Below are 21011 nucleotides of genomic sequence, written 5' to 3'. Positions count from 1 at the left end.
ACGACAATGTGCTGCTGTAATGTTGTCCTTATTTCGGCAGCGACCCACACCAAACGACAGATGTCTATTTTTTTTCTGCCGAGTGATCATCTGTACAACACACGATCTATTTTGCACTGTGGAGCGGCGTCGGCAGGCAGAGCTCTCCTAAATCAGTGGCGATGGGCTGAAGGCAGAGAGGAGGACCGAACCAAAAAAAAAAACACCGTGACTAACAGCCGTGTGCCGTGTTTGTGTGTGTGGCCGCCCGCAGAAGGGGAGACAAGGGTGAGTTGACTCGGGGGGGAACTAAAAGGGGTTCGTAATTAGTGGGGGGTAAAGTACGCGCACTTGTTCCAAACGTCAAATTTCAGGCGACGGTTCTCGGACGAGTCGAAGAGCGTTAGCTTGCCGAGTCCAACTTCTTTGAAACCAGCAGATATGACAGTTAGCTCGTAGGGAGCTGGTCGGTAGCTAGGCCCCGGATGTGCGAATGGGAGTTTTTAAGGTGGTGAACTAACATATTTTGACGATACGCCGTTTAACTTTGAGGAATAAGAATACCTGTGCAGTGAGGTGGTTGCTAATAGCGGGCTAGCCTGACACATATCTCCCCGTTCACTTCAGGCCGAGCCAGCTTCACTGTTAGCCGAGGCTGCTCAACACCAATGTTGGGGTTCGTCAGGCGTTTGCTGACGTTAATATACAGATGTATATGCACACTACCAGTCAAAGGTTTGGACACACCCTATGCATTTAATGCCTTTCCTTTCATTCGTCATGACTATTGACGTTGCAGTTTCTCACCGAAGGCATCAAAAGTACGTATGAACACACATGGATTTAAGTAGGAAACACTAAAAGTGTAAAATAACTCAGACGCGTTTTTATATTTCAATTCTTCAAAATAGCCGCCTTTCATATAAAGCATATTTAGAGTTATTTAACGTGTTTTCCCCTTTGCTGCATAATTACATATATCTCGCTCACATAGTGGCTGTCTTCACTATCTATCTGCAGTGTAGAAAGTTGTAAAGATAAAAAACAAAGATGGCATGAGAAGGTGTGTCCCAACTTTTGACTGGTCGTGTATATATATACACGTTTTGTATTCTATTCTCAGTTGTGTTAGCTTTGGAAACCATCCTGCTCGTTAGCTGTCTTGTTGTTGGTGGTGGTGGTGTGTGTGTGTGTGTGTGTGTGTGTGTGTGTGTGTGTGTGTGTGTGTGTGTGTGTGTGTGTGTGTGTGTGTGTGTGTGTGTGTTCTCTCTGTCTCTCTGTCTCTCTCTCTCTCTCTCTCTCTCTCTCTCTCTCTCTCTCTCTCTCTCTCTCTCTCCTGAGTTAGATTCGGTGCATTATCCTTGCTGACATTTTAGGTAGCATCCTCATTTTGTCCCGCCAGGAAAACACTTTGAGCATTACCCCCCCATCTTCACTGCGGTGGTAAAAAATGGGACCCTGTTTGGGTTGCTGTGAATTCTGAAGCCTGCCAAACCTGTCGGGCCTCTTGTGTTTCTGTTAGAGATTTAGAACTTTGACCAGGTGTTGCTCTTTGCAGGTGAGCCTGGACAGTTGGCCTGCTCACAGCCAATTCATATTGCATTGCACCGGTTTCCTAAGATTCATTCCGTTGTTCTTACGATTTTTTCGACTTGTGGCTACTTGCAAAGTGCCCCCCCACCCCCGCTCCACATTGAGTTGAGTTTGAAAGAACATTTTTCTGTTTTTACATGGAATGCAGTGAGTTTTACATTGGTTACAGGCAGTATTCTTTGCGTCTCTAGTTTCTGTTTATCTTCAGTTTCACTTTCTTTCCTGACTGTAAAATTTTAACAGTGTCATGATACGTGATCTCCTCGAATGAGGAAGGGAGAAGAAATGCTTTAGTTTCAGTAACCCTCTGAAATATAGTAGGAGTAACATTTGTGGCGTCCGTGACATTGGTGACTTTTACCCCAGCCAGCATTAGTTTCCTGGTTATTTTGCAAAGCTCGTATCCTTGTTCCTGAAACCTAGTTGTATGCACGTGTTAGCCGGGCATTTGACTCATGCTGGGCAAAAATGCTTTGTCAATTAATGTAGTTATAGTAAGAGAAACGAACTGCCTAACAGGATTTAAAAAAAAATCTCCCAATATTCAACATTATTTGCAAAGGGAAAGAAAAAAAATATATAAGAATTATCATATGGAAATACTGTGTATGATATCTCCTATGTGTTGCTGATAAATTAGCCATTTTTATAGCGGTTTTACGAGCTGACTGTTAGATGTAGGTCAAGGGTTCAGTTTCCCTTTGCCCTGTTTTTCGAATCCGCTATCCTCAGCAGCTGTCCAGTGATTCACCATATTTATTACACGGTCATTGACTGTCGCTCGCGCTCCTCGCTGTTGCTATGCAAGTTCTGCATGGTGGACGGTTAATGACTATTTCCTGCAGACTCACAGAAAGGGATTAGATTGAGCCGAGATGATGACACTGAGTGATAATGCAAAGCCGCTGTCCATTCGGTGACCTTTGGCCGCTCGTTTATTGTTAAAAAATAAATAAATAAAAAAAATTGAAATTTATGTTAGAAGCTGCTGGATGTGTCCTTCTCAGTAACTGTTATTCAATCTCACGGACTCAGAAAAAACTGAATACAGAAAAAGAACTATTTGCAGTGCACACTATCTGGAACATCTATTCTGCGTCGCTGAATGCGAGAGCATGCATGTGGAAAAAAGTTGTGCGCTGCGCCTAATTTACTTGTACACGATCACTCAGCTGAACGGAGATGCCTCCAACTTCCACATTACAGTCGCCACTAATGTCGTGTTTGGACGGGCGTCTGTCACAGTCGTCTCCTTTCTGCTGCCTTTGTGTCACACGGGATGACTCGGGGTCGGTGCGGGCCGGACCGCGCCGCTCTCCCGCTCCTAGTGTGTGTGTGTGTGCACAACAAGCGGGCCTTTTGTCCCTGCGTCGCCCGCCCCCCCGTCCACCCACGCAGGCCTCGTAACGTCCCGGTAGAAAGAGCGTCTTTATCTCTGCTTTCCAAAGACTAATCTCGAACACATATTTCAGGCTCAGCCCCCGAAAGGACGGCAGCTTAAACAGGCAAACACGGCAGCGTGCCCTCGGTGAGGCTGCGCCCACCCACACAGGTTTTGACACACAGGGACGTGTCTGCGTCGCCGATCCTTCAAATTACAGCACATAATGATTTACTTTTTTTTTGTTTTTTTTCCCCCAAAGTATATTTTCTTTGACTTGTAGGAACCCACTTGACGGTGGCAGTTTTTCGTAATGCACGTTTTCTCGTGCGCGGGCCTTCCTGTGCCTTTTGGTGTTTTTTATCGTCATGTTAAATTTAGCAAGCGCAGTGGCTTTCTGTCTTCTCGCATATACTTTAACCGTGCAGAAGTGGGTGCTCCGTGCTGAAGGGAGGGGAGGGGGAAGAAGCTGCTTTGCCAAATCACGGTTGAAAGACTGGATGGGAGGAGATGGGAGAAGAAGAAACCAGAAGAAGAAGAAGAAGAAGGGGAGAAATAACCTGAGTCAGTGGGTGGAGGAGGAAAAAGAGAGTGACGGTGTGTTTCAGGGGAGCGAGAGTGGGCGAGGCCGATGAAAAAAAAACGGAAAAGGCGGAGTTGTGGTGTGTCACATGAACCCCCCCCCTCCCCCCCACTGGTTGGCTGCAGCCTAGTGAGCTCCAGGTGGCCCAGAGACCAAAGACACAGCGGGTCGGAGATACGGAGGGAGCGGGAAGACGACCACAGAGACGACTCAACTTTCCCTCCCTCACTGCTCTCTCTCTCTGCCTCTTATAGGTTCCACCGCGCCCCCGTCCCCTTCCCCTCCACTGGTGTCCCCTCCCGGCCCCAGCAGGCCGGGGAATGTCCCGTCGGCACCATGCCTTACGTGGACCGTCAGAACCGCATCTGCGGTTTTTTAGATATAGAGGAGAACGAGAGCAGCGGCAAGTTCCTGCGGCGCTACTTCATCCTGGACACGCAGCAGGGCAGCCTGGTGTGGTACATGGACAACCCGCAGGTAAGTGGCCACGCGTGCACGTCTCCCTTATTCATTGAATTTTTCACTCATTTATTTATTTATTTAGCACACGCCAAAAACAATCAACGGTGCAGGGACGAAACGAAGCCCAATGGGCTCGTACAGGAGTTCCACCCCTTCCAATAATTACAGTCAACTTAACTTCATGAAGCTAACAAATAAACTTTGGAAAAACAAAAAGGTGACACAGTGCAAATAATCAAAGTTGGATCAGAAAAAAAGAGACAAATTACAGATTATTACTTGGCGAGTACTGGACAATGTAAACATAATTCATTAGAAATAAAGATATATGAGGATGGAAGTAAAGGCATGAAGGAATGAAGATGTGAGGCCAAGGAAGAGGACAGGAAGTGACTCGCGTGATGAAGATGTTTTTTTTAAGCTGCTTTTTTAAAGAGTGAGTGGGAAGATATGGATCTTAAAGGCAGAGGTAAAGTGTTCCAGAGCATAGACAAGTTAAATTGATGATGGGCAGTACGAGTAAAGGGTAAATATAGATTATTAATACCACTGTGTCTGGTACTGTAAGAGTGCACGTTCAAGCGCGTCTTATTCAAGGCAGAGAGAGTCTTCGGGTTAACGGCGCGAGCCAATGTTTAAACAGTCGGGCGGTTTACAGACAACAGACTGTCGGCTCACGGTAGTTAATGATCAGTGGGGATGGAGGGGAGGCCTGGGGGTGTTACGCAAGAGCGTGTTATTGTTTTCATTCATTACGGACGCGGCACAAAGCTCAGACCAGAGCTGACCGCCCTCCACCCCCCCACCCCTCCCGCCCCGCCGGCTGGCCGGCGTAACGCCCGCGTTCAGCACATCGCTGGCAGGAGCCATGTTTGTAAGTACTCCGTTACATCAAGTATTCATAAAGCATGTAGCGCAGAAGAGGCGTGTGAATAATTCAGGGCAGTCCCTTTTCTTTTTATAGATTGAAAATGGTTAAAATTTAATGCTTTAAGTCTGGATCTGGGAGTTTCAGCAACAGAGAGGATGTGAGATGAACTCGCATTGAGCAAAGTATGCAGAGATTTGCTGAGTTTTAACTCGTGGAGCTGTCGCCTCGCTCTTGTGCCAATGATATGGGTTGCTGTGGTTCTGAACTGTTGGAGTCTCAGGACCCACTTTTTTTTAATTTTTCTTATTAAGTTGCGACCCAAATTTATTCCACAAAAATAAAAATGCTTTCTGTCATGTCTCGTAAATAAATTATTGAAATTACTGTCCTGCAAAATAAACGCCCAACAGTGTCTCAATGAATATATATATTTTTAAATCCTTTTTTTTTTTTTTTTTTTTTAACCTACATTCAGGTCGCAACCCACCAGTTGAGAAACGCCACCTTAGACCAATTTAAAATTGCTAATTGCTTGGTTGTCTAATTGGTTTCCTTGTTTTTTTTTGGCTTTGTTTTTCCTCTTCTGTTCCTCTCACAGAATCTTCCTATTGGTGCAGACTGCGTTGGCTCCCTCAAGCTCACCTACATTTCTAAGGCAAGCACAATCGACGGAGCCTGATTTCAAACTGAATTCAAACTATCAGCCGCTCTGTTGAGCCGGGAAACTTACACTTGTGACGTCTGTCCACCTCCAGGTCAGCGATGCCACGAAGCTCAGGCCCAAGGCGGAGTTCTGCTTCGGTGAGACATTCTCGTTTATGTTACTCATTCTCCACCACTGACAAACTTTTAAAGATATTGAGTTTTTCCCCCCCTGCTGCGTTCGGTAAACCTCAGCATCACATGTTGACAAAGCTGAGTGCACCGATTATGACCTGAGCCTGAGGGAGGAGCCGTTTTGCCGCCGTCCTTCTCTGCCCTCTAAACGTGGTCTAGCGTTGCGCCGCACATACGTCGTCCACCAGTGCAACACCGTCTGTTTAGCCAACACACGGCACGCTGCAGGCAGGAGGACGGAGCTGTTGCCTGTTCCTGGAGAGAAACACTGATATTTTTGTGTTTTGCGATTAACATGTTGTATACAATACAAACTGACACACACACACTCGTACATTTGCTGTAATATAGACTTTTAAGGGAAGAGAAATAAACCAGGCATGATCAGAACATATTTGTTGATAACCGTTTTAAACGTAAGATGAGTCAAAATGAATGATTTGCTCTCTGAAATATTTCTTCTGTGCCCCAAACTCTAATGCCCCTGACTAGTTCATGCAAAAAATAGAACCGGCCAGAATGTTTCAACCTCGCTGCACTTTGCAAAGTGATTCAAACCGCTTGCGATGGTGATGCGAGGGATACAAACAAAACCTTGTTTATTGTTGGGAAGTAGACCACCAACATTTATTGATTAAAACCTTAAAATGACCATAATAGTCTCCCTTTGAAGAAGCGTCCTGCTGGCAACTAATAAGAGAACAGCCCTTGTGTTGAAGATTAGACTCTGTTCTCTGGGTTTCTCAACTTTGCTTTGTCAGGACGGGATTGAAAAAAAAAAATGTGTTGCATAAATAGGAGCCATCGTCAGGGTGTTGCATATTAGGCTCCTTGTTGTGGTCTTGTTTCCAGTGAAGCCTCTCAAAATTCTTGAAAGTCGCCGTTGCCTAGTTCCCACACGGCTGTGTCATCAGGAATGCTTCCCGGTGGAAAGTCGGAATTTGTAGGTCTGAAGATGCAACACACCATTAGTGTGTGTGTGTGTGTGTGTGTGTGTGTGTGTGTGTGTGTGTGTGTGTGTGTGTGTGTGTGTGTGTGTGTGTGTGTGTGTGTGTGTGTGTGTGTGTGTTGCACAAAACTGAAATATCGCCATAAAAAAATTGTCCCACGAGATTTTAGGAGAATTGCGGCTCCTGCGCTCCACTTCATTCAGTGGAAACGCTTGCAAATCGCATTTGTGCTTTAAAATTTTAGATGTATGGTTTTCATTTTGTGAAAAACCTTAATAGAGATGCAGCTGTTGTGCCACAGAGTTTGAGCCGAGTGCCTTTTCACATCTCTGTCCCCACCAGATTTGCCAGCCCAGCGCAAATTGTTGTTGATTTGCGGTGTAAAATGAAGGAAACTTTGGTTGCAGAATTCAAGGACTCATAGCAGGTGGAGAAAAACAGTGCGTGACGACCCAAATCGTTGAGAAAGGAGTGAAAACCAGGCTTGCACTTCTCCAGCGTTTGTGCCTTCTGCACAAATATTTGGTAGTGGCACTTTGCCGCAGGCCGCCCTCCCCCCCCTTCCACTCCTGTGGTGGTTAGAAGTGGGTAGACGGTGGCAGAGCGAGGCAGCTGGATCTGACTGGGTAATGATCCGCAAGGAGCCAGTGTGTGGGAGTGTCCCTGGGCTCGCTTGTTTTCAACTTCCACAGAAATCTGTGGCAGCAGATCTGTTCTCTGCACGCACGCACGCACGCACGCACGCACGCACGCACGCACGCACGCACGCACGCACGCACGCACGCACACACACGCGTTGGTGCTGCTGTCTTTCTGAGGACCTCACAGTGACTTCCACTCCATTTTCCCTTCTTTTTTTTTTTTACAGCCTAACATTTACTTAACCTCAGTTCATACTCTGTCCTTTAAGCCTTTATCCACATTTGTTTCAGTGGAATTCTTTTTTTTTTTTTTTTTCTTTCATTGTATTCCAGCAGAAACGCCGTCCAATCAAGAGTCGGTCCACACCAGAATAGAAAGGCAAATGACTTGAACACGCTCAGCTATTATATTTTATGTAACAGGCTCCTAATTTAACACCAGCTGCGTTGCACATGTTGCACTGTACTTAGTGCCCAGCGATGATTCACATTCAGCCCAGTGAATGGGATGAGTAACGCCACACTTTCCCTTCAGACTGTTTCCACTCAGTTCCTCTGCTCTGTCCGTTCTGGCCACACAGTCATCAACGCCGGGATGAGGAAGTTCTTCCTGCAGGCCAACGACCAGCAGGATCTCGTCGACTGGGTCACCGCTCTCAACAAAGCCACCAAAATCACTGTGAGAACTCAAAGAAACACACAAGAGCGTAAAACGACTGCTGGATTTGGTTTTAATTATTCCTTCTCAAAACAAGATTTGAACTTGTATTTTATTTTATTTTTTTTAATAATTTAGAAGAAAAAAAAACTTTTTGTGAGAACTGAGTGGGCTTCTCGGTAATGAGATAGGGGTGAGTCACAGCGTGACTAACAGGATGCTGTACAGAGCCCTGAGATAAAAGGCTGTTTCCATTGTTCTCCGTCGAGCTTCAAACATCCACAGAGGAAATGGATTTTACATATGTTCGACCGCTGAGCTTCTGCGTGCATGATTATTAAGTCATTTACGCCTTTCATTGAAATATAAACTGCTGGGCAGGTCATAAATTGAGAGTGAAACATTGTTTTTTTTAATGATTAAGGACACGTAATTCTGATCACCAGGTGCCGAAGTTGTCAGACGGGCAGCACAACGCAGAGAACCAGCGGTCTTTGCCAGACGTCGTTGGAACCAAGAAGCAAGTCTCCTACAAGACGGAAATAATCGGAGGAGTTCCCATCGTCACCCAGACGCAGGTAAAACTGATTCATTGCAGGTAGAATAGAATAGATGCACTTTTTTGATCCCTGATTGGGAAACTACACTGTTGCAGCACTAAAAACAATATAAAAAATAAACTATTCAGTAATTGCACTAATAACAAGAGTCACTCAGGTCAGTCTGTATAAAACACTGAGTCTTCACAGAACTTTGGTCCTTCAGAAGCACTTTATTTGGATTGCTACTCAATCAGAGTCACATTCTTTATCAGCCTCTTTATTTCACAAACTTCTTTACATTAATATATTTCAAATATTGGTTTTAAGATATTTTCAAATGAAGGACATGTTCCTAAATATTTCAAGACTTATTTTAAAGAAAATTCAAAGTTTCATTCTTACTCGATGGCCCAATCTGTAAATCTTCATCCCCCTGAACTTCTTACCAGCAGTGGCCAATTCTCTATTAGATATACAGGTACTAAGCTATATTTGTTTCTCCCATTTAGCCAAAAAAATTGTCCTCTATGAAAGATTTAAAAAAATGTTTATAAGATCATTTTACTGCTATATCTGTCACACAGCGGGGGAAAAACAGCAATCTCAGATCCACTGTGCCACCCTTGAACCAACACCATAAACTTGTCCTGCCGCCGCCGCCGTCGCTATGCAAACTCTGCTTTTATGGCGTCTGCTAATCCTGCCAATCGTCCTTTTACCCTCCAGCAAGAGGGTGGAGATGGCGCCGACCGAATGGAGCGCGAGGCGATGCAGCGCTCCCACAGCCAGCTGCCGTACTTCCTGGGAAAGCCGGCCCAGGAACACACGGTTATCAAGTCGGGCTACTGTGTCAAGCAGGGAGCCGTGGTGAGTTCCCAGCCCAGTGCTCCTAGCCCTCACCGAGGGTCACGAACCAGTAAAAGAAGGAAGTTTAGGGGCCGTTTACATGGGAGACAATAACACACGGTGCTGGTGGATCGATCGTGGATTTTGTGCAAAGTGAAAATAAACAGGACAGACAATTTTGCAAACCTCCTATTCTAATTTATTTTCCAGCGTATCCGTGTAAACAGGATTTTTTTTTTTTTTTTAATGCGGCTTTGTTTAAACATTGTTTTTAAAAATGCTGTTATTACCCCTTAGAGTGGTAGAAACAGTGTGTGAAGTACAAGGACGTCGGCGAGGCCACCTGAAAGCCTCAGGGCGAAATTTAAGGGGGTCTCAAATTTTTTCAAAAGGCTAAAAAATATTATTTATAAAGAAGCAAGTGGCAGGAGGAATGATTTCCCGTTGATGGTTGCCCTGGAAGGCTTCTTCTCCTTCACCTCTTCCTACATTCAGACATCAGGAAATTGAGAAAAATATGATTCCTTGAAAATGAAAATGTCTCTTTCATCACTGAGAAATGAGAAACTGTGGCTGATGGCGTTTTTTTGTGTTCTTTCCTGTCTCAGATGAGGAACTGGAAGCGGCGATATTTCCTGCTGGAAGAAAATGCCATGAGCTACTTCAAGTCGGATTTGGTAATTAAGTGTGTTTTGTAAATATTGGCCTGTCAGGAGTGTTTGTGTTGACGTGGTGCGTGTGGACGGGATTCGCCCCCGCAGTCCTGAGAGCGTAATGGCAAACCCATGCTACCAAGTCCTGACACGTGTTATCCGCAGTCTGTGGAATTCAACGCCTTAGCTTCACATGCTCCGTCTTGCCTTTTTTTTCTCCCACACACACACACACACACACACACGCTTGCATACACTCTGTAGCGTAAAACTGCTTGGCCCTGAGCGGCTTCTGGTCCAGAGCTGCTTTATCTGTCTGCCCATCAAGGAACACGGAGGACATAAGAGACATTCAGTCTGTTTTGATTGGGAAACAAAAAAAGAGCACAAGAACATTTGCTACCGGTTCAGTGCTTATTTATCTCCATGTATTTGAAAGGAAAAATCACTGTACATGCACTACCAGTCAGAAGTTTGGAGTCATACTTCTGATTTAATGGTTTTTCTTTCATTTTCACGACTGTTTATATTGTAGATTGTCACTAAAGGCATCAAAACTATGAATGAACACGTATGGATTAGGTGTGGAATAAGTCAAACATGTTTTATATTTTAGATGATCTAGAATAGCCAACCTTTGTAGAAAATATATATAACATAACATATTTAGGTATTTAACATTTTTTTTCTTTTGCCACATTAATCCACATATCTCGGTCATCTGGTTGATGTCTTCAGTGTTTATCTACAGTGTAGAAAGTTGTAAAATGCATGAGAAGGTGTGTCCAAACTTTTGACTGGAAGTGTACGTGTGTATATATAAGTCAAAGGCTTCCTCATATCTGCCAGCAGAGCTATGCACTAAATGCATGCTAACCGGCTAGCTCAGGCAAAACACCGCTTGGCTCTGCTCCCCGTGTGTCTTGAGCTAGTCGATGGTAGGTGTGCAGGCAGTGATTCAAAAACTCTGGTAAACTAAAGTTTGGATTGAGTCCAATAAGTAAATATTACGCAAGTTAATGATAAACGAGCAACCGCTCAAACCAAAGCAGCCGTGAACCAAATGTTTAAGGTTGCGTCGGCGGCGGCACAGTAGTCCCGCCGCATCTGGTTTGGAGTCATTAGCATGCGCTATCTTTTGGCTCCAACGCCAGCAGAGTCAACACACACCAAAGAGGATGAACAGAGGGGGGGGTGACATCATCACAACATGGTTGCGATTAAGAAACGCGAAGTGAAGAGTTGGCCCTCGGGACGCTCGCACAGACACTCCACTCCAGAGGATTGTGCTGCAATATGGGAAATGTTTTCTACCATTAAATATTTGGTGGAAAACGCCAAAAAAGGTCCAATATTGCATGTTGAATGTCCATGAAAATGGCACATTTAGCTCTCTGTTTACAGCCTCCCACAAAACACCAAGTGCGCGCATTCTCTGAATCATCTTTGGTTTTCAGTTTGGCCTCCTTTTAATGTTTCCTTTTGACCCGTTAGGAGAAAGAGCCACTGAGAATGATCCCTCTGAAGGAGGTTCACAAAGTCCAGGAGTGCAAACAGAGGTGAGTGATGATATATTATAGATGATGTCCGGCACATGAGATAAATGTGACCTGACCTCCTTTCTGCCCGCCCCCCCCCCCCCCCACTTCCTCATAGTGACATTATGATGCGAGACAATCTGTTCGAAGTCGTCACAACATCGAGGACATTTTATATACAGGTAGGAGGGTTTCCAGCACTCAAACAAATATTCAACCCCTGCCAACTGACTTCCTGTTTGTTTACAAAAAAAACATCATGTTTCCTGACTTTTCGTGTGTGTGTGTGTGTGTGTGTGTGTGTGTGTGTGTGTGTGTGTGTGTGTGTGTGTGTGTGTGTGTGTGTGTGTGTGTGTGTGTGTGTGTGTGTGTGTGAGAGAGACTTTTATTGTGTTTTACTGTTTTGGGAATTAGTTTTTATTGTATTTATACTGTGATTTTACTGGTGCTGCTCCTACTGGAACCCAAATTTCCCTGAGGGAGTTCCCTCGAGGGATTAATAAAAGTATCTCTTTATCTCTATCTCTATATCTCTGTACATCTATCTCTATATCTGTCTATCTCTATATCTGTTTATCTCTATATCTGTCTCTGTCTCTCTCTCTCTCTCTCTCTCTCTAATGCGTGCAACAGGCGGACAGTCCTGAGGAGATGCACAGCTGGATCAAAGCCGTGTCGGGGGCCATCGTGGCTCAGCGTGGGCCCGGCAGGTCGGCTGCAACAGTACGTATCTCCGCCTCGCAGTGCAGCACGGTACCGCCCCGAGCCCCGTTCGACCGGACTCGAGTCGAGACTCGGTCTGAAGCGGCTGAATTGGCCCGAGAACCGACACACTTCCTGTTTGACACGCACACACTTTAGCTCTTCAGTGTGATTTCAGTCCGGCCACTGTTCCGGTCCCTGGTTGCATTCCTGCTCGCTGCAGAAAATGCGGCGCGTGCTTGTCGCAGATCAGCTGCAACCAGCACGGCCCCTCAGAATGTGTGTGTGTGTGTGTTTTGTTTCTCTCTATTCTGAACCACCACCATAACCACCGTCAGCTCGGACCTGACGCCCCCAGCTGGACATCATGACGCGTTAACAGTCGTCACCACGCAGCCTGTAGCCCTTGAAGAAAACTAGTGTGGTGTGATCAGTCACTGGTGTTTACAGGAGAGTTTGGTATCTTGGGGGGGAGGGGAGGTGGGTCTCAGTCTTGCACCCGGTGCTCTGGTACTAATTGTGACGGAGCTATGTGTGACGTGCGCACATAGACGGACGGACCTGCGCATGTAGGTGGTGACGCCTGAGTTTGAATTAATATCCGTGCAACTCCTCCGTTGCAGTCGGTCTCCTCCTGCGAGACCCGACTCTCCACCTCTCTCTCTCTCTCTCTCTCTCTCTCTCTCTTTCAGCCTCTGTGTATTTTTTTTCATCCTCTCCTCTCTTCTCCTCCTCCTCCGCCTCTCTGTCTCTTTCCCCTTCTTTTCTCTCTTTCTCCTCCTCTTCCTGCTCCTCCTGTCCTCGCCGACAGACGGCCCATCTGCTCTAATGCTGCTTTGCACTGTGTTGTTGCAGATGCGGCAGGCCAGACGGCTGTCGAACCCCTGTATACAGAGGTATACGTCCCGAATCGGGGAGTGCAGCAGCACGTACGTCAGCTCGTCCCAGTCCTCCCCCCAATCCCCCTTTTAAACTATAAGTTCACCTTTCACAAACCTGTTTTCCCACTCACCTGCTGACCCTTGGCGGTTTATTACATTATGGAAGCAGATCCGTTCTGACAGCAACTCTGATGCTCCTCCCCCTGCCCCCCCCCCACTCTCAGAACCAACCACATCCTCAGTATGGCTGTGATAACCCAAAAAAAAGTGCTTCTCCGCCCTCTCACACCCTCGTCCTCGCTGCTTCTCTCATCCACTTCTCCCTTTATCCCCCCCCCCCTTTATTTTCTTTGCCACACTGCTACAACTATGGAATCACAGGAGTGCCAAAATTAAAAATAAATGAATAAATGAATATAAAGATGAATAAAAAAAGTAAATAACTGCATGTGTAAATACATTTATAAAGGTACATTTTGTATTTTCCCTTTTGCCGTTGTAAAAGACAAATGGAAAAAACAATGACAAAAGCAAAGGCAGTCAGATGGTTGTGGGTGGGGCTTTCCGACCAGGATTAGTAGTCGATACCCGATCGCTCCATGGTCCTTGGGTGCATTGTTATGCCTTCCGTGTCCCCGGATTAATGTGTTTTACTTTTTTTTGGATTGATCATGGTTCTTTTGGGGTTGTTGTTTTTTTTTTTTTTTCCCGAAACATTTTCAATTGGGTTTAAAATCTTTTGTTCAATACTATTGACTTGTATCAAATCACTGTCCTGGCTGAGAAAATGAGGACTCTGAAACGACCACTCGAGTCATGAAATCTTTCATGTTTAAACAAGGATATCTGCGCAATTTAAGTCAGCGCAAAGCACTAAACAGTAACGGCTTCATTCAACAGATGTTGACACACGTGCGTTAAAGTGGCTCTTGTATTTATTATTCATTCATTCATTCATTCATTTATTTATTTATTTATTCCTTTTTATATTTATTTATTTAGTTATTCATTCATTTTCTTTTAATTTTGGCACTCATGTGATTCCATACACAACAAGCATTAACATTTTTTTTATTTTATGATCAAGGGGTGCGCTGCCAAGCATGAATTTCAACCGGCTCTCTTTGCTGCAGCTTGTCGTGTCATGGCGGTGACTGTTGCTACAAGTGGCGCTATTTCAAGTCACCTCAAGTTGTCCTTGTAAATAAATAAACAGACAATAATAACAGAATAAATCATTTAAAAAATAATACAGATTCATCCTGGGTTGACTCGACTCTAAACCGCTGGAAGTGTAAAACCTGCCGTTCCGCTCTCCTTCCTTCCTTCCTTCTTTCCTTCCCTCCCTCTCCCTCAACTCTCTCCTGTCCTACTGTCCCCAAACGCATCTTGCACAAGCTCATCTGCATCGCGGTGCCCGCTCACTGCATGAAGCCGCCGCCACGCGAGCCGCTCGGGAGCCCTCGTCCGTATGACCGACTGTATGAACCTGAGTCTTTCACACCTCTTTTTGTTTCTCTCCCCCCCTCCATGCTGTGACCTCTGCAGCCTGCTGCAGCTGTGCACCTGTCTTAGATGTGTGACATCCTGCTTGTCTCTCCTCCTCCCTCCTGTCCGCTGCCTGTATGTGTTCCTCTCTCTCCTCTTTCTCATAAAGAAATGATGACCATGTAATTGTTTCCACGGTTGTACTGAACTTTAGATGGCAGATGGCGCTCGTTTGCTAATTGCTTGCACAATAAGGCCTTAACCCCCCACCCCCTGTGGGAGTGTTTCAAGCGCTGCTAACAGAGAATACCGGTGCTTCAACAGTGGTCTAACAGGGGCCTAACGGGACCGCAAGCTTTTCATTCCTTAGGAGGAAAGTGGGATAACCACGCTCTGTGCTTATTTGATTGGTTGCTGCGTAGTCTCTCATTTTCAGCTCACTGTTAGTTCATTTGAACAGTTGGATTCTCCGAGTTCCCCGTTGATTTCTACTCTTTAGTTTTACAAGTTCACAAGAAAACTTTACCTGAGAGCATTTGATTTAGTCTGTGCCGTTTCTCTCGCTAATGTGGGGGGCCGGGAGGGGGGGGGGCTTTCACTACCTCTGCTTTCTCTCTTCCCTCCTCCCATGCTTGTCTTCTGTGTTTCAGAGATTGAAATCTGAGAGTGAAAAGCTGTGAAACAATGAGCAGCAGCAGCAGCAGCAGCAACTCCGACAGCAACTACTCCTACTACTACTGCTACTGCTACTGCTACAACTGCTACCGCTGCTCCTCAAAGCATCTGCTCTTCTGCTGACTACCAAAACTAAAACCTGCTGACACTACTTCCACCGCTCCTGCTACCTCTACTCCTCCTCCTCCTCCTCCTGCTACTACTACTACTACTACTACTACTACTACTACTACTGCTACTACTGCTGTCTTCACGCTCTCGCACACCTGTTCATCCTCCAGCACCCACTCTTCTCCAGCCGCATCAGGCCCCACACGCTGCCGCTCACGTCCACGTCCGTAACTCACTTACTCTCAAAACAAACACAAAAAAAAACGTCAGGAGTTTTTTTTCATGTATTTTTTTTTTTTTTTTTTTTTGTCTTTTGCTACTTTTTTCCTCGCTGTCCACTCATGGCGACCTCCCTGTGTCCTCCCCTCTCCTCCGCTGCAGGACCACGGCGGCCGCGCTTTCTACCGCAGCCCCTCGGGGCCCCCCGCCCCTCGCTCGCCCATTTCCGGCGTGCCCCCACGCTACCCCGAGTGCGGCGGCGCTGCTGTCGCGAGCGACGCACTCGGCCCGCAGCCTGGCGTGGGACAGCGAGCACTTCATGAGCCTGCTGCCGCGGCCCGCCCACGGCCACCCGGCGCCGGCACGCCTCTCCCTGCAGGAGGCGCACCTGGCAAAGTGAGCCGCGAGTCGCCCGCCGCCGCCGCCGTCGTCGACAACCCCGACGAGTCGCCGTGGCGCCGGCGCAGCAACTTCGAGCCGCAGGTACTGGAGCCGCCGGCGGACCTGGACGACGCCGAGCTCCCCGTCAGCCAGGTGTGAGCCTCCTGTCTGGGGGAGCTGACGCGTCTGTGTCCCCCTCCTGCACCCCACCCACCCACCCGCCCGGTTGGATCGGAGGAGACGTGGCGGATCTGGAAAAAAGCAAAATGCGCGACAGGCGTCCCCTAAAGGGCCGGCGTCGGGTTTAAAGAGAAGCAGCGTGTCGGTGAAGGACGCCGCGGAGAGGTCACGGACTCACGTGTTGAGCTCAACTTGACGGACGCGTCGGTGTGTGCGTGCGTGCGTGTGTGTGTCTGCGTGCGTGCGTGTGTGTGAGAATGGGAAAGTTCCGCCGTCGCCAAACTGCACTGACGCACCAAAACTCCAAGCAGTCTTCACCTCCCTCTCCCCGCCCCCTCTTCACCCGCCTGCTGTTGCTTTACCAAACCTGTATTTATTGACTAAGAGTTGATGTTGTCAGATTATTAATAACCTAGTTAAAAAAAAATATATACTTTTCACGCACTGATGGAAATTCAGTGAGAGAGGTTTTATTTCTTCAAGTCACGTGGGTGCAGCAACAGTCTTTTCGTGCCAAGGGAGCGCAAGACGACTCTGACTCTCGTCTGAAATGAGTCTTTAGCTAAAAACAATTTTTTTTTTTTTTTTTTTTTTTTTTCCCCCAACGGCAATCTGATCCACCACTCTCAAGCTTTGCGGTGCATTCAGAGTCGTTAGTAACTCAGTGGATTTGTCCCGGCAGCCTTGTGTGTGGCCACCTGGATCAAATCCTCTCGTACAAAGTAATGATTAGGACTAGCTCAAGAGCAGACGCTGAATGTTTTGAAATGTTAGGTGTGTTATTAAAAGACCAAATCCGTTTCAGCCACATTCTTCTTCGTCTTCTTTTTAAGCCGCTGCCAATTGGTCAATTGTTTTCTCTGTTAGTGGAGAGGATTAACCTGCTGAGTCGTCTGACGATGTCTTCACCGCAACCAACCACAAGATGAAGCAGATTACTTGTAGATGTACAGTGAATATATATATATACATATATATATTTTTTTTAATAGTTGATCCGATTCCTCTTGGAATTAAAAAAAGAAAAAAAAAAGACAAATTTTTTGGAGAGTGAACTCTTTCACCGTTAACTTAATTTCAACACACCAGCCTTTGTGGACCCAGCATTTGTGATATTAATATGACCAGGCGCAGGAGCAACAAGTTTCTGAATGATCGAGCAGTGTGAGTGTGGCTGTACTGAAATTGTTTTTTTGGCGGGGGGGGGGCGGTCAGCTGTCACATTCTTGTCCTGGCCTGTTGTTCTTAGGTAACTACTGTAGAACACCATGCAAAACATTTTGGATCATTGTTTTAAGGCGACAAAAAAAAAAAAAAAAAAAAAAATTAAAAAAAGATGCGCGCTCATGTCTAACAATTCCTTTTGCATGTTAACATTTTAAAGTTTCTTCAGGTTATATTTCTGGGTTCTTAGTTTTTGTTGATCTCTGGCCATCCAGTGTGTCGTGTGTTTGCAGAATAGAGCCGTGCAGCAGGTTTATTTTTCTAAGCTTTTCGATGTTTTTCCCCTGATTGTGTTCCTTGTTCCTGTGTTCTTGACCCAGCAGGAGGGAGCTGCCTTGTTGTTTGTTTGTTTTTTAAGGCCCATTGTTGTCCTGCAAATAATAATAATGACATTGATAATAATAACAACAATAATAATAACAATACACTAATCCGTTTTTTTTGTTTTTTTTTTTTAAGTGCCTGCTTCATTTTAGTCCAACAAATTCAACAAGCTAGTTCACTTTGTTTCAGTCTGGTGTTTCTGGTTTGAATTGTGTCTATTTATTATGTGGAAAAATTCAAAGAAATAAACACTAAAATAAAATAAAGTCCTAATTGAGGGAATGTGTCTTCCTGTCTGCAGTGTCATTCTGCCCTCTTGTGGTGAAAAAACAAAACTGCTGCGGCTCGCCTTGAGCCCCCCCACAGATGAGAGAAAAAAGGAGTTGCTTAAAACTCATTGCGAATTGGATAATTTAGTGATCAGACGGCCTCAAATTACACACGCGGTAATTGAGTAAATGCAGTCTGCGCGCGGCCACCTCACCACAATATATATACAGTCTGCCTCGTCTTTCCAGACGACTGCGGGAGTCCCAGGCTTTTTAATAAGACGTCTGCGACACAGTGAGATTTAGTAACATCTAATGGTCGGACGACATGGTGAGAAACAATGATGGTGTCCTCTCTTCTTCTTCTTTCCTGCTTGTCATACTTGATCTCACATCTGTCCCGTTTGGTGTTCTGAAGCACACGCTTCCCTACGAACGGACCTGCTCTTAATATACGATACATCTCACTGACAAAAAAAAAATCAGCGGAGGAGTTACTCATTGCAATGGCCTTTATCTCGCGATGAACATATTTGATCTGTTCCATTCCCCGCTAGCTGATTCCTTCAACATGTTTCACGTTGGTCATTTAAAGCATACAGAAGAGAAGTAGGGCCACAAGAGAATTTCTTCTTTTTTTTAAGTTTCCATTTTAGTGAATTAAGTTGAAATTTCTAGAATAAAGTCGAAACTTTGTGATTAAATGTAGTCAATGTAGATAAATCGCAATTTCCAGATTAGGCAAATCGTAATGCCAAGAATAAAGTCGAAAGGCTCTGCCACAAGCCTAGTGGAGTGCTTCCGGTTTTTGCTTGTTTCCTGTTTACTTCGACTTTATTCATGAAATTTCAACTTAAAATTCGAAATGGAAACAAAACAAAATAACTCCTTCCTGTGATATTTGTTCTTCTTCTTCTGGCCCTAATCCTCTTTCATAAAAAAGCATGAGCCTCTGCGAAACTGGGAATTGGGGAAACACTTCCTGATAAAGAGCCACCGCAGGTCCTCTTGGTATGGATCCTACATACATCGCGGATGCATCGAGAAGCGTAGCTCCCTTCCTCACGTCCTCACTGGGAGCACGCAAGATGTATATTTTTTTCCTCCCGTCGTTCTTTTCTTTCCCTCTGTGGCTTCATCCCCATGTAGGATTGTGAGGGGCCTCGCTCTCAGCCCAGACATCAGCGCGGCCGGGAGATCACACAGACCTCAGCGGCGCCCATCTGCGGCCTCGCTCCGAGGTTGGGTGTTCCCGAGGTTCTTTTCATCTGCTTATTTTCCCACCATTGCTCCCATACGTTCTCCGGGCTCCTCGCGAGCACCGCCACAAAATTGGCCCTGATGTCAGCGCGAGGCTGTGTGTGAGGTCACCCGGCGCTCGCTCACGTGGCTGCAGCCCCGCAGCAGCGGGAGGGAGCTACCTGGAGACCCCCAGCAGCAGGCCCGTGTCGTGCGTCGGTTCCGGTCCTTGAACTTGTCCTAATTGGGCTTCTGGTCAACAAAACAACAAATCTTGTGTTGCCCTGAGCTCAGGTGCACCGCAGGGGGCAGAGCACTGGCGCTGTGTTGTTGTCTCCATGCAGCCACGTCATTAAACCGTTAATGCCCTGTGAGCTTCATCAATAGCGCTGTGTTTTGTGTGTGGAGCTGAAATTTAAAGCAGATAATGTTAATATGTCACTCTCTTCCATGTTGAAACCACTTGTGAAAAGAAAAACAGATCAATAATTGAACATTTTGATCATTTTATGCCCCCTTGTCCTTGTTTTCGCTTCCCCTCCTCGCACAGCTGCACCTCCTGCAACTTATTCATTCCTATTAAATTTCCCAAGTGGAACATTTGAAGCATCTGTGTCCACATTTACATCCAAGACCTGGCATCTCCACTACACACACACACACATACACAGCTATGTAGGGCTCATGCGGCTGCCAGCAATGTGACTGTTTCACGATGAGGGGGGGAGCGGTTAAAAGCAACGCACAGGAAGTCAGCCTGCTGGATGTGTGTGTGTGAGAGAGAGAGAGTGTGTGTTTGCTGTGCTACGCTGCACGTAAAACATGTGCACGGTGCCCCAGAACTAAGATGTGCATCTGTTGTTGTGAACTGCACCAGAATCAACAACAAAACATTCAGTGTGGTTTATAGTTTAATAGTCTACATGACACTCGTGAAAACCCAATCTGCCTTAGTCTGCCTATGATCGGACAACTGAAGTGCGTTAGTCCAACTAAGATTGGAGCACGAAACACCGGACACCAAGTCTATGGGGTCAAAAGTCAAGTTTGTCCTAGAGACATGGGGCCACTTGCAGGTTCATCGGGATCCCTCAAGACACAGCCACGTCAAATTTGGGGCTTCTAGCCCATGAGGAACCCCGAAACTCTAACCCTAATTCCAGCAGTAACCCTAACCCTAACCCTAATTCCAGCCTTATTGCTAACCCTAATGCCATGCAAGTCTATGGGGTCAAAAGTCAACTTTGTCCTAGAGACATGGGGCCACTTGCAGGTTCATCGGGATCCCTCAAGACACAGCCACATCAAATTTGGGGCTTCTAGCCCATGAGGAACCCCGAAACCCTAACCCTAATTCCAACAGTAACCCTAACCCTAACCCTAATTCCAGCCTTATTGCTAACCCTAATGCCATGCAAGTCTATGGGGTCAAAAGTCAAGTTTGTCGTAGAGACATGGGGCCACTTGCAGGTTCATCGGGATCCCTCAAGACACAGCCATGTCAAATTTGGTGGGGCATCCACTTCCTCTGAGGTGGGGCGTGACAGAGAAAGTTTGAGAACCACTGGGTTAACCGGAAGTTCACACGCTGAGAAGTGTCATATCGCCCCCTAGTGTGGGGGAGGAGGACGAGTTCCCATCAATAATTCGAATGATGAGCTTAGTCCGATTAAGCTCTGCATGTAAACATACAGCCTGATTTAGTAACCCAGAGACTCTGTGGTTGTTGCTGTTGTTGTGTTGTTGCAAGGTGGTCAGTTCAACCCCAGAGGTCATGTGTTGGT

At 46.1% G+C, this 21011-nt stretch overlaps 1 protein-coding gene across 5 annotated transcripts; it reads left to right on the top strand.

Annotated features, from left to right (window-relative positions):
• Window positions 1-106: 106 nt before the first annotated feature.
• LOC142880299 (pleckstrin homology domain-containing family A member 1-like) lies at window positions 107-17981 on the top strand. 5 transcript variants are annotated; one of them, XR_012925416.1, is made up of 15 exons: window positions 107-267; window positions 3791-4013; window positions 5468-5524; window positions 5625-5670; window positions 7879-7976; window positions 8402-8533; window positions 9224-9364; window positions 9952-10020; window positions 11491-11555; window positions 11653-11716; window positions 12168-12257; window positions 13092-13165; window positions 14666-14740; window positions 15256-15614; window positions 15773-15911. XR_012925416.1 is itself a non-coding variant. In XM_076014107.1 (14 exons), exons 2-14 carry the CDS (start codon window positions 3873-3875, stop codon window positions 16008-16010), a joined length of 1290 nt encoding a protein of 429 aa, XP_075870222.1. In that variant the 5' UTR covers window positions 107-267; window positions 3791-3872; the 3' UTR covers window positions 16011-17981. The 5 variants fall into 5 exon arrangements, 3 of the variants coding, with proteins under 3 accessions (XP_075870222.1, XP_075870225.1, XP_075870224.1); XM_076014107.1 differs by lacking the exon at window positions 15256-15614 and having other exon boundaries at window positions 15773-17981; XR_012925417.1 differs by lacking the exons at window positions 13092-13165; window positions 14666-14740.
• The last annotated feature ends 3030 nt before the right edge of the window (window positions 17982-21011 follow it).

This window comes from Nelusetta ayraudi, unplaced genomic scaffold (genome assembly GCF_046127955.1).
Source record: "Nelusetta ayraudi isolate G7.1 ecotype Tasmania unplaced genomic scaffold, CSIRO-AGI_Nayr_v1 ptg000165l, whole genome shotgun sequence".
Classification (NCBI taxonomy): Eukaryota; Metazoa; Chordata; class Actinopteri; order Tetraodontiformes; family Monacanthidae; genus Nelusetta; species Nelusetta ayraudi.
Note: the sequence above shows the minus strand (reverse complement) of the source record. Positions and strands in the feature narration are given on the sequence as shown.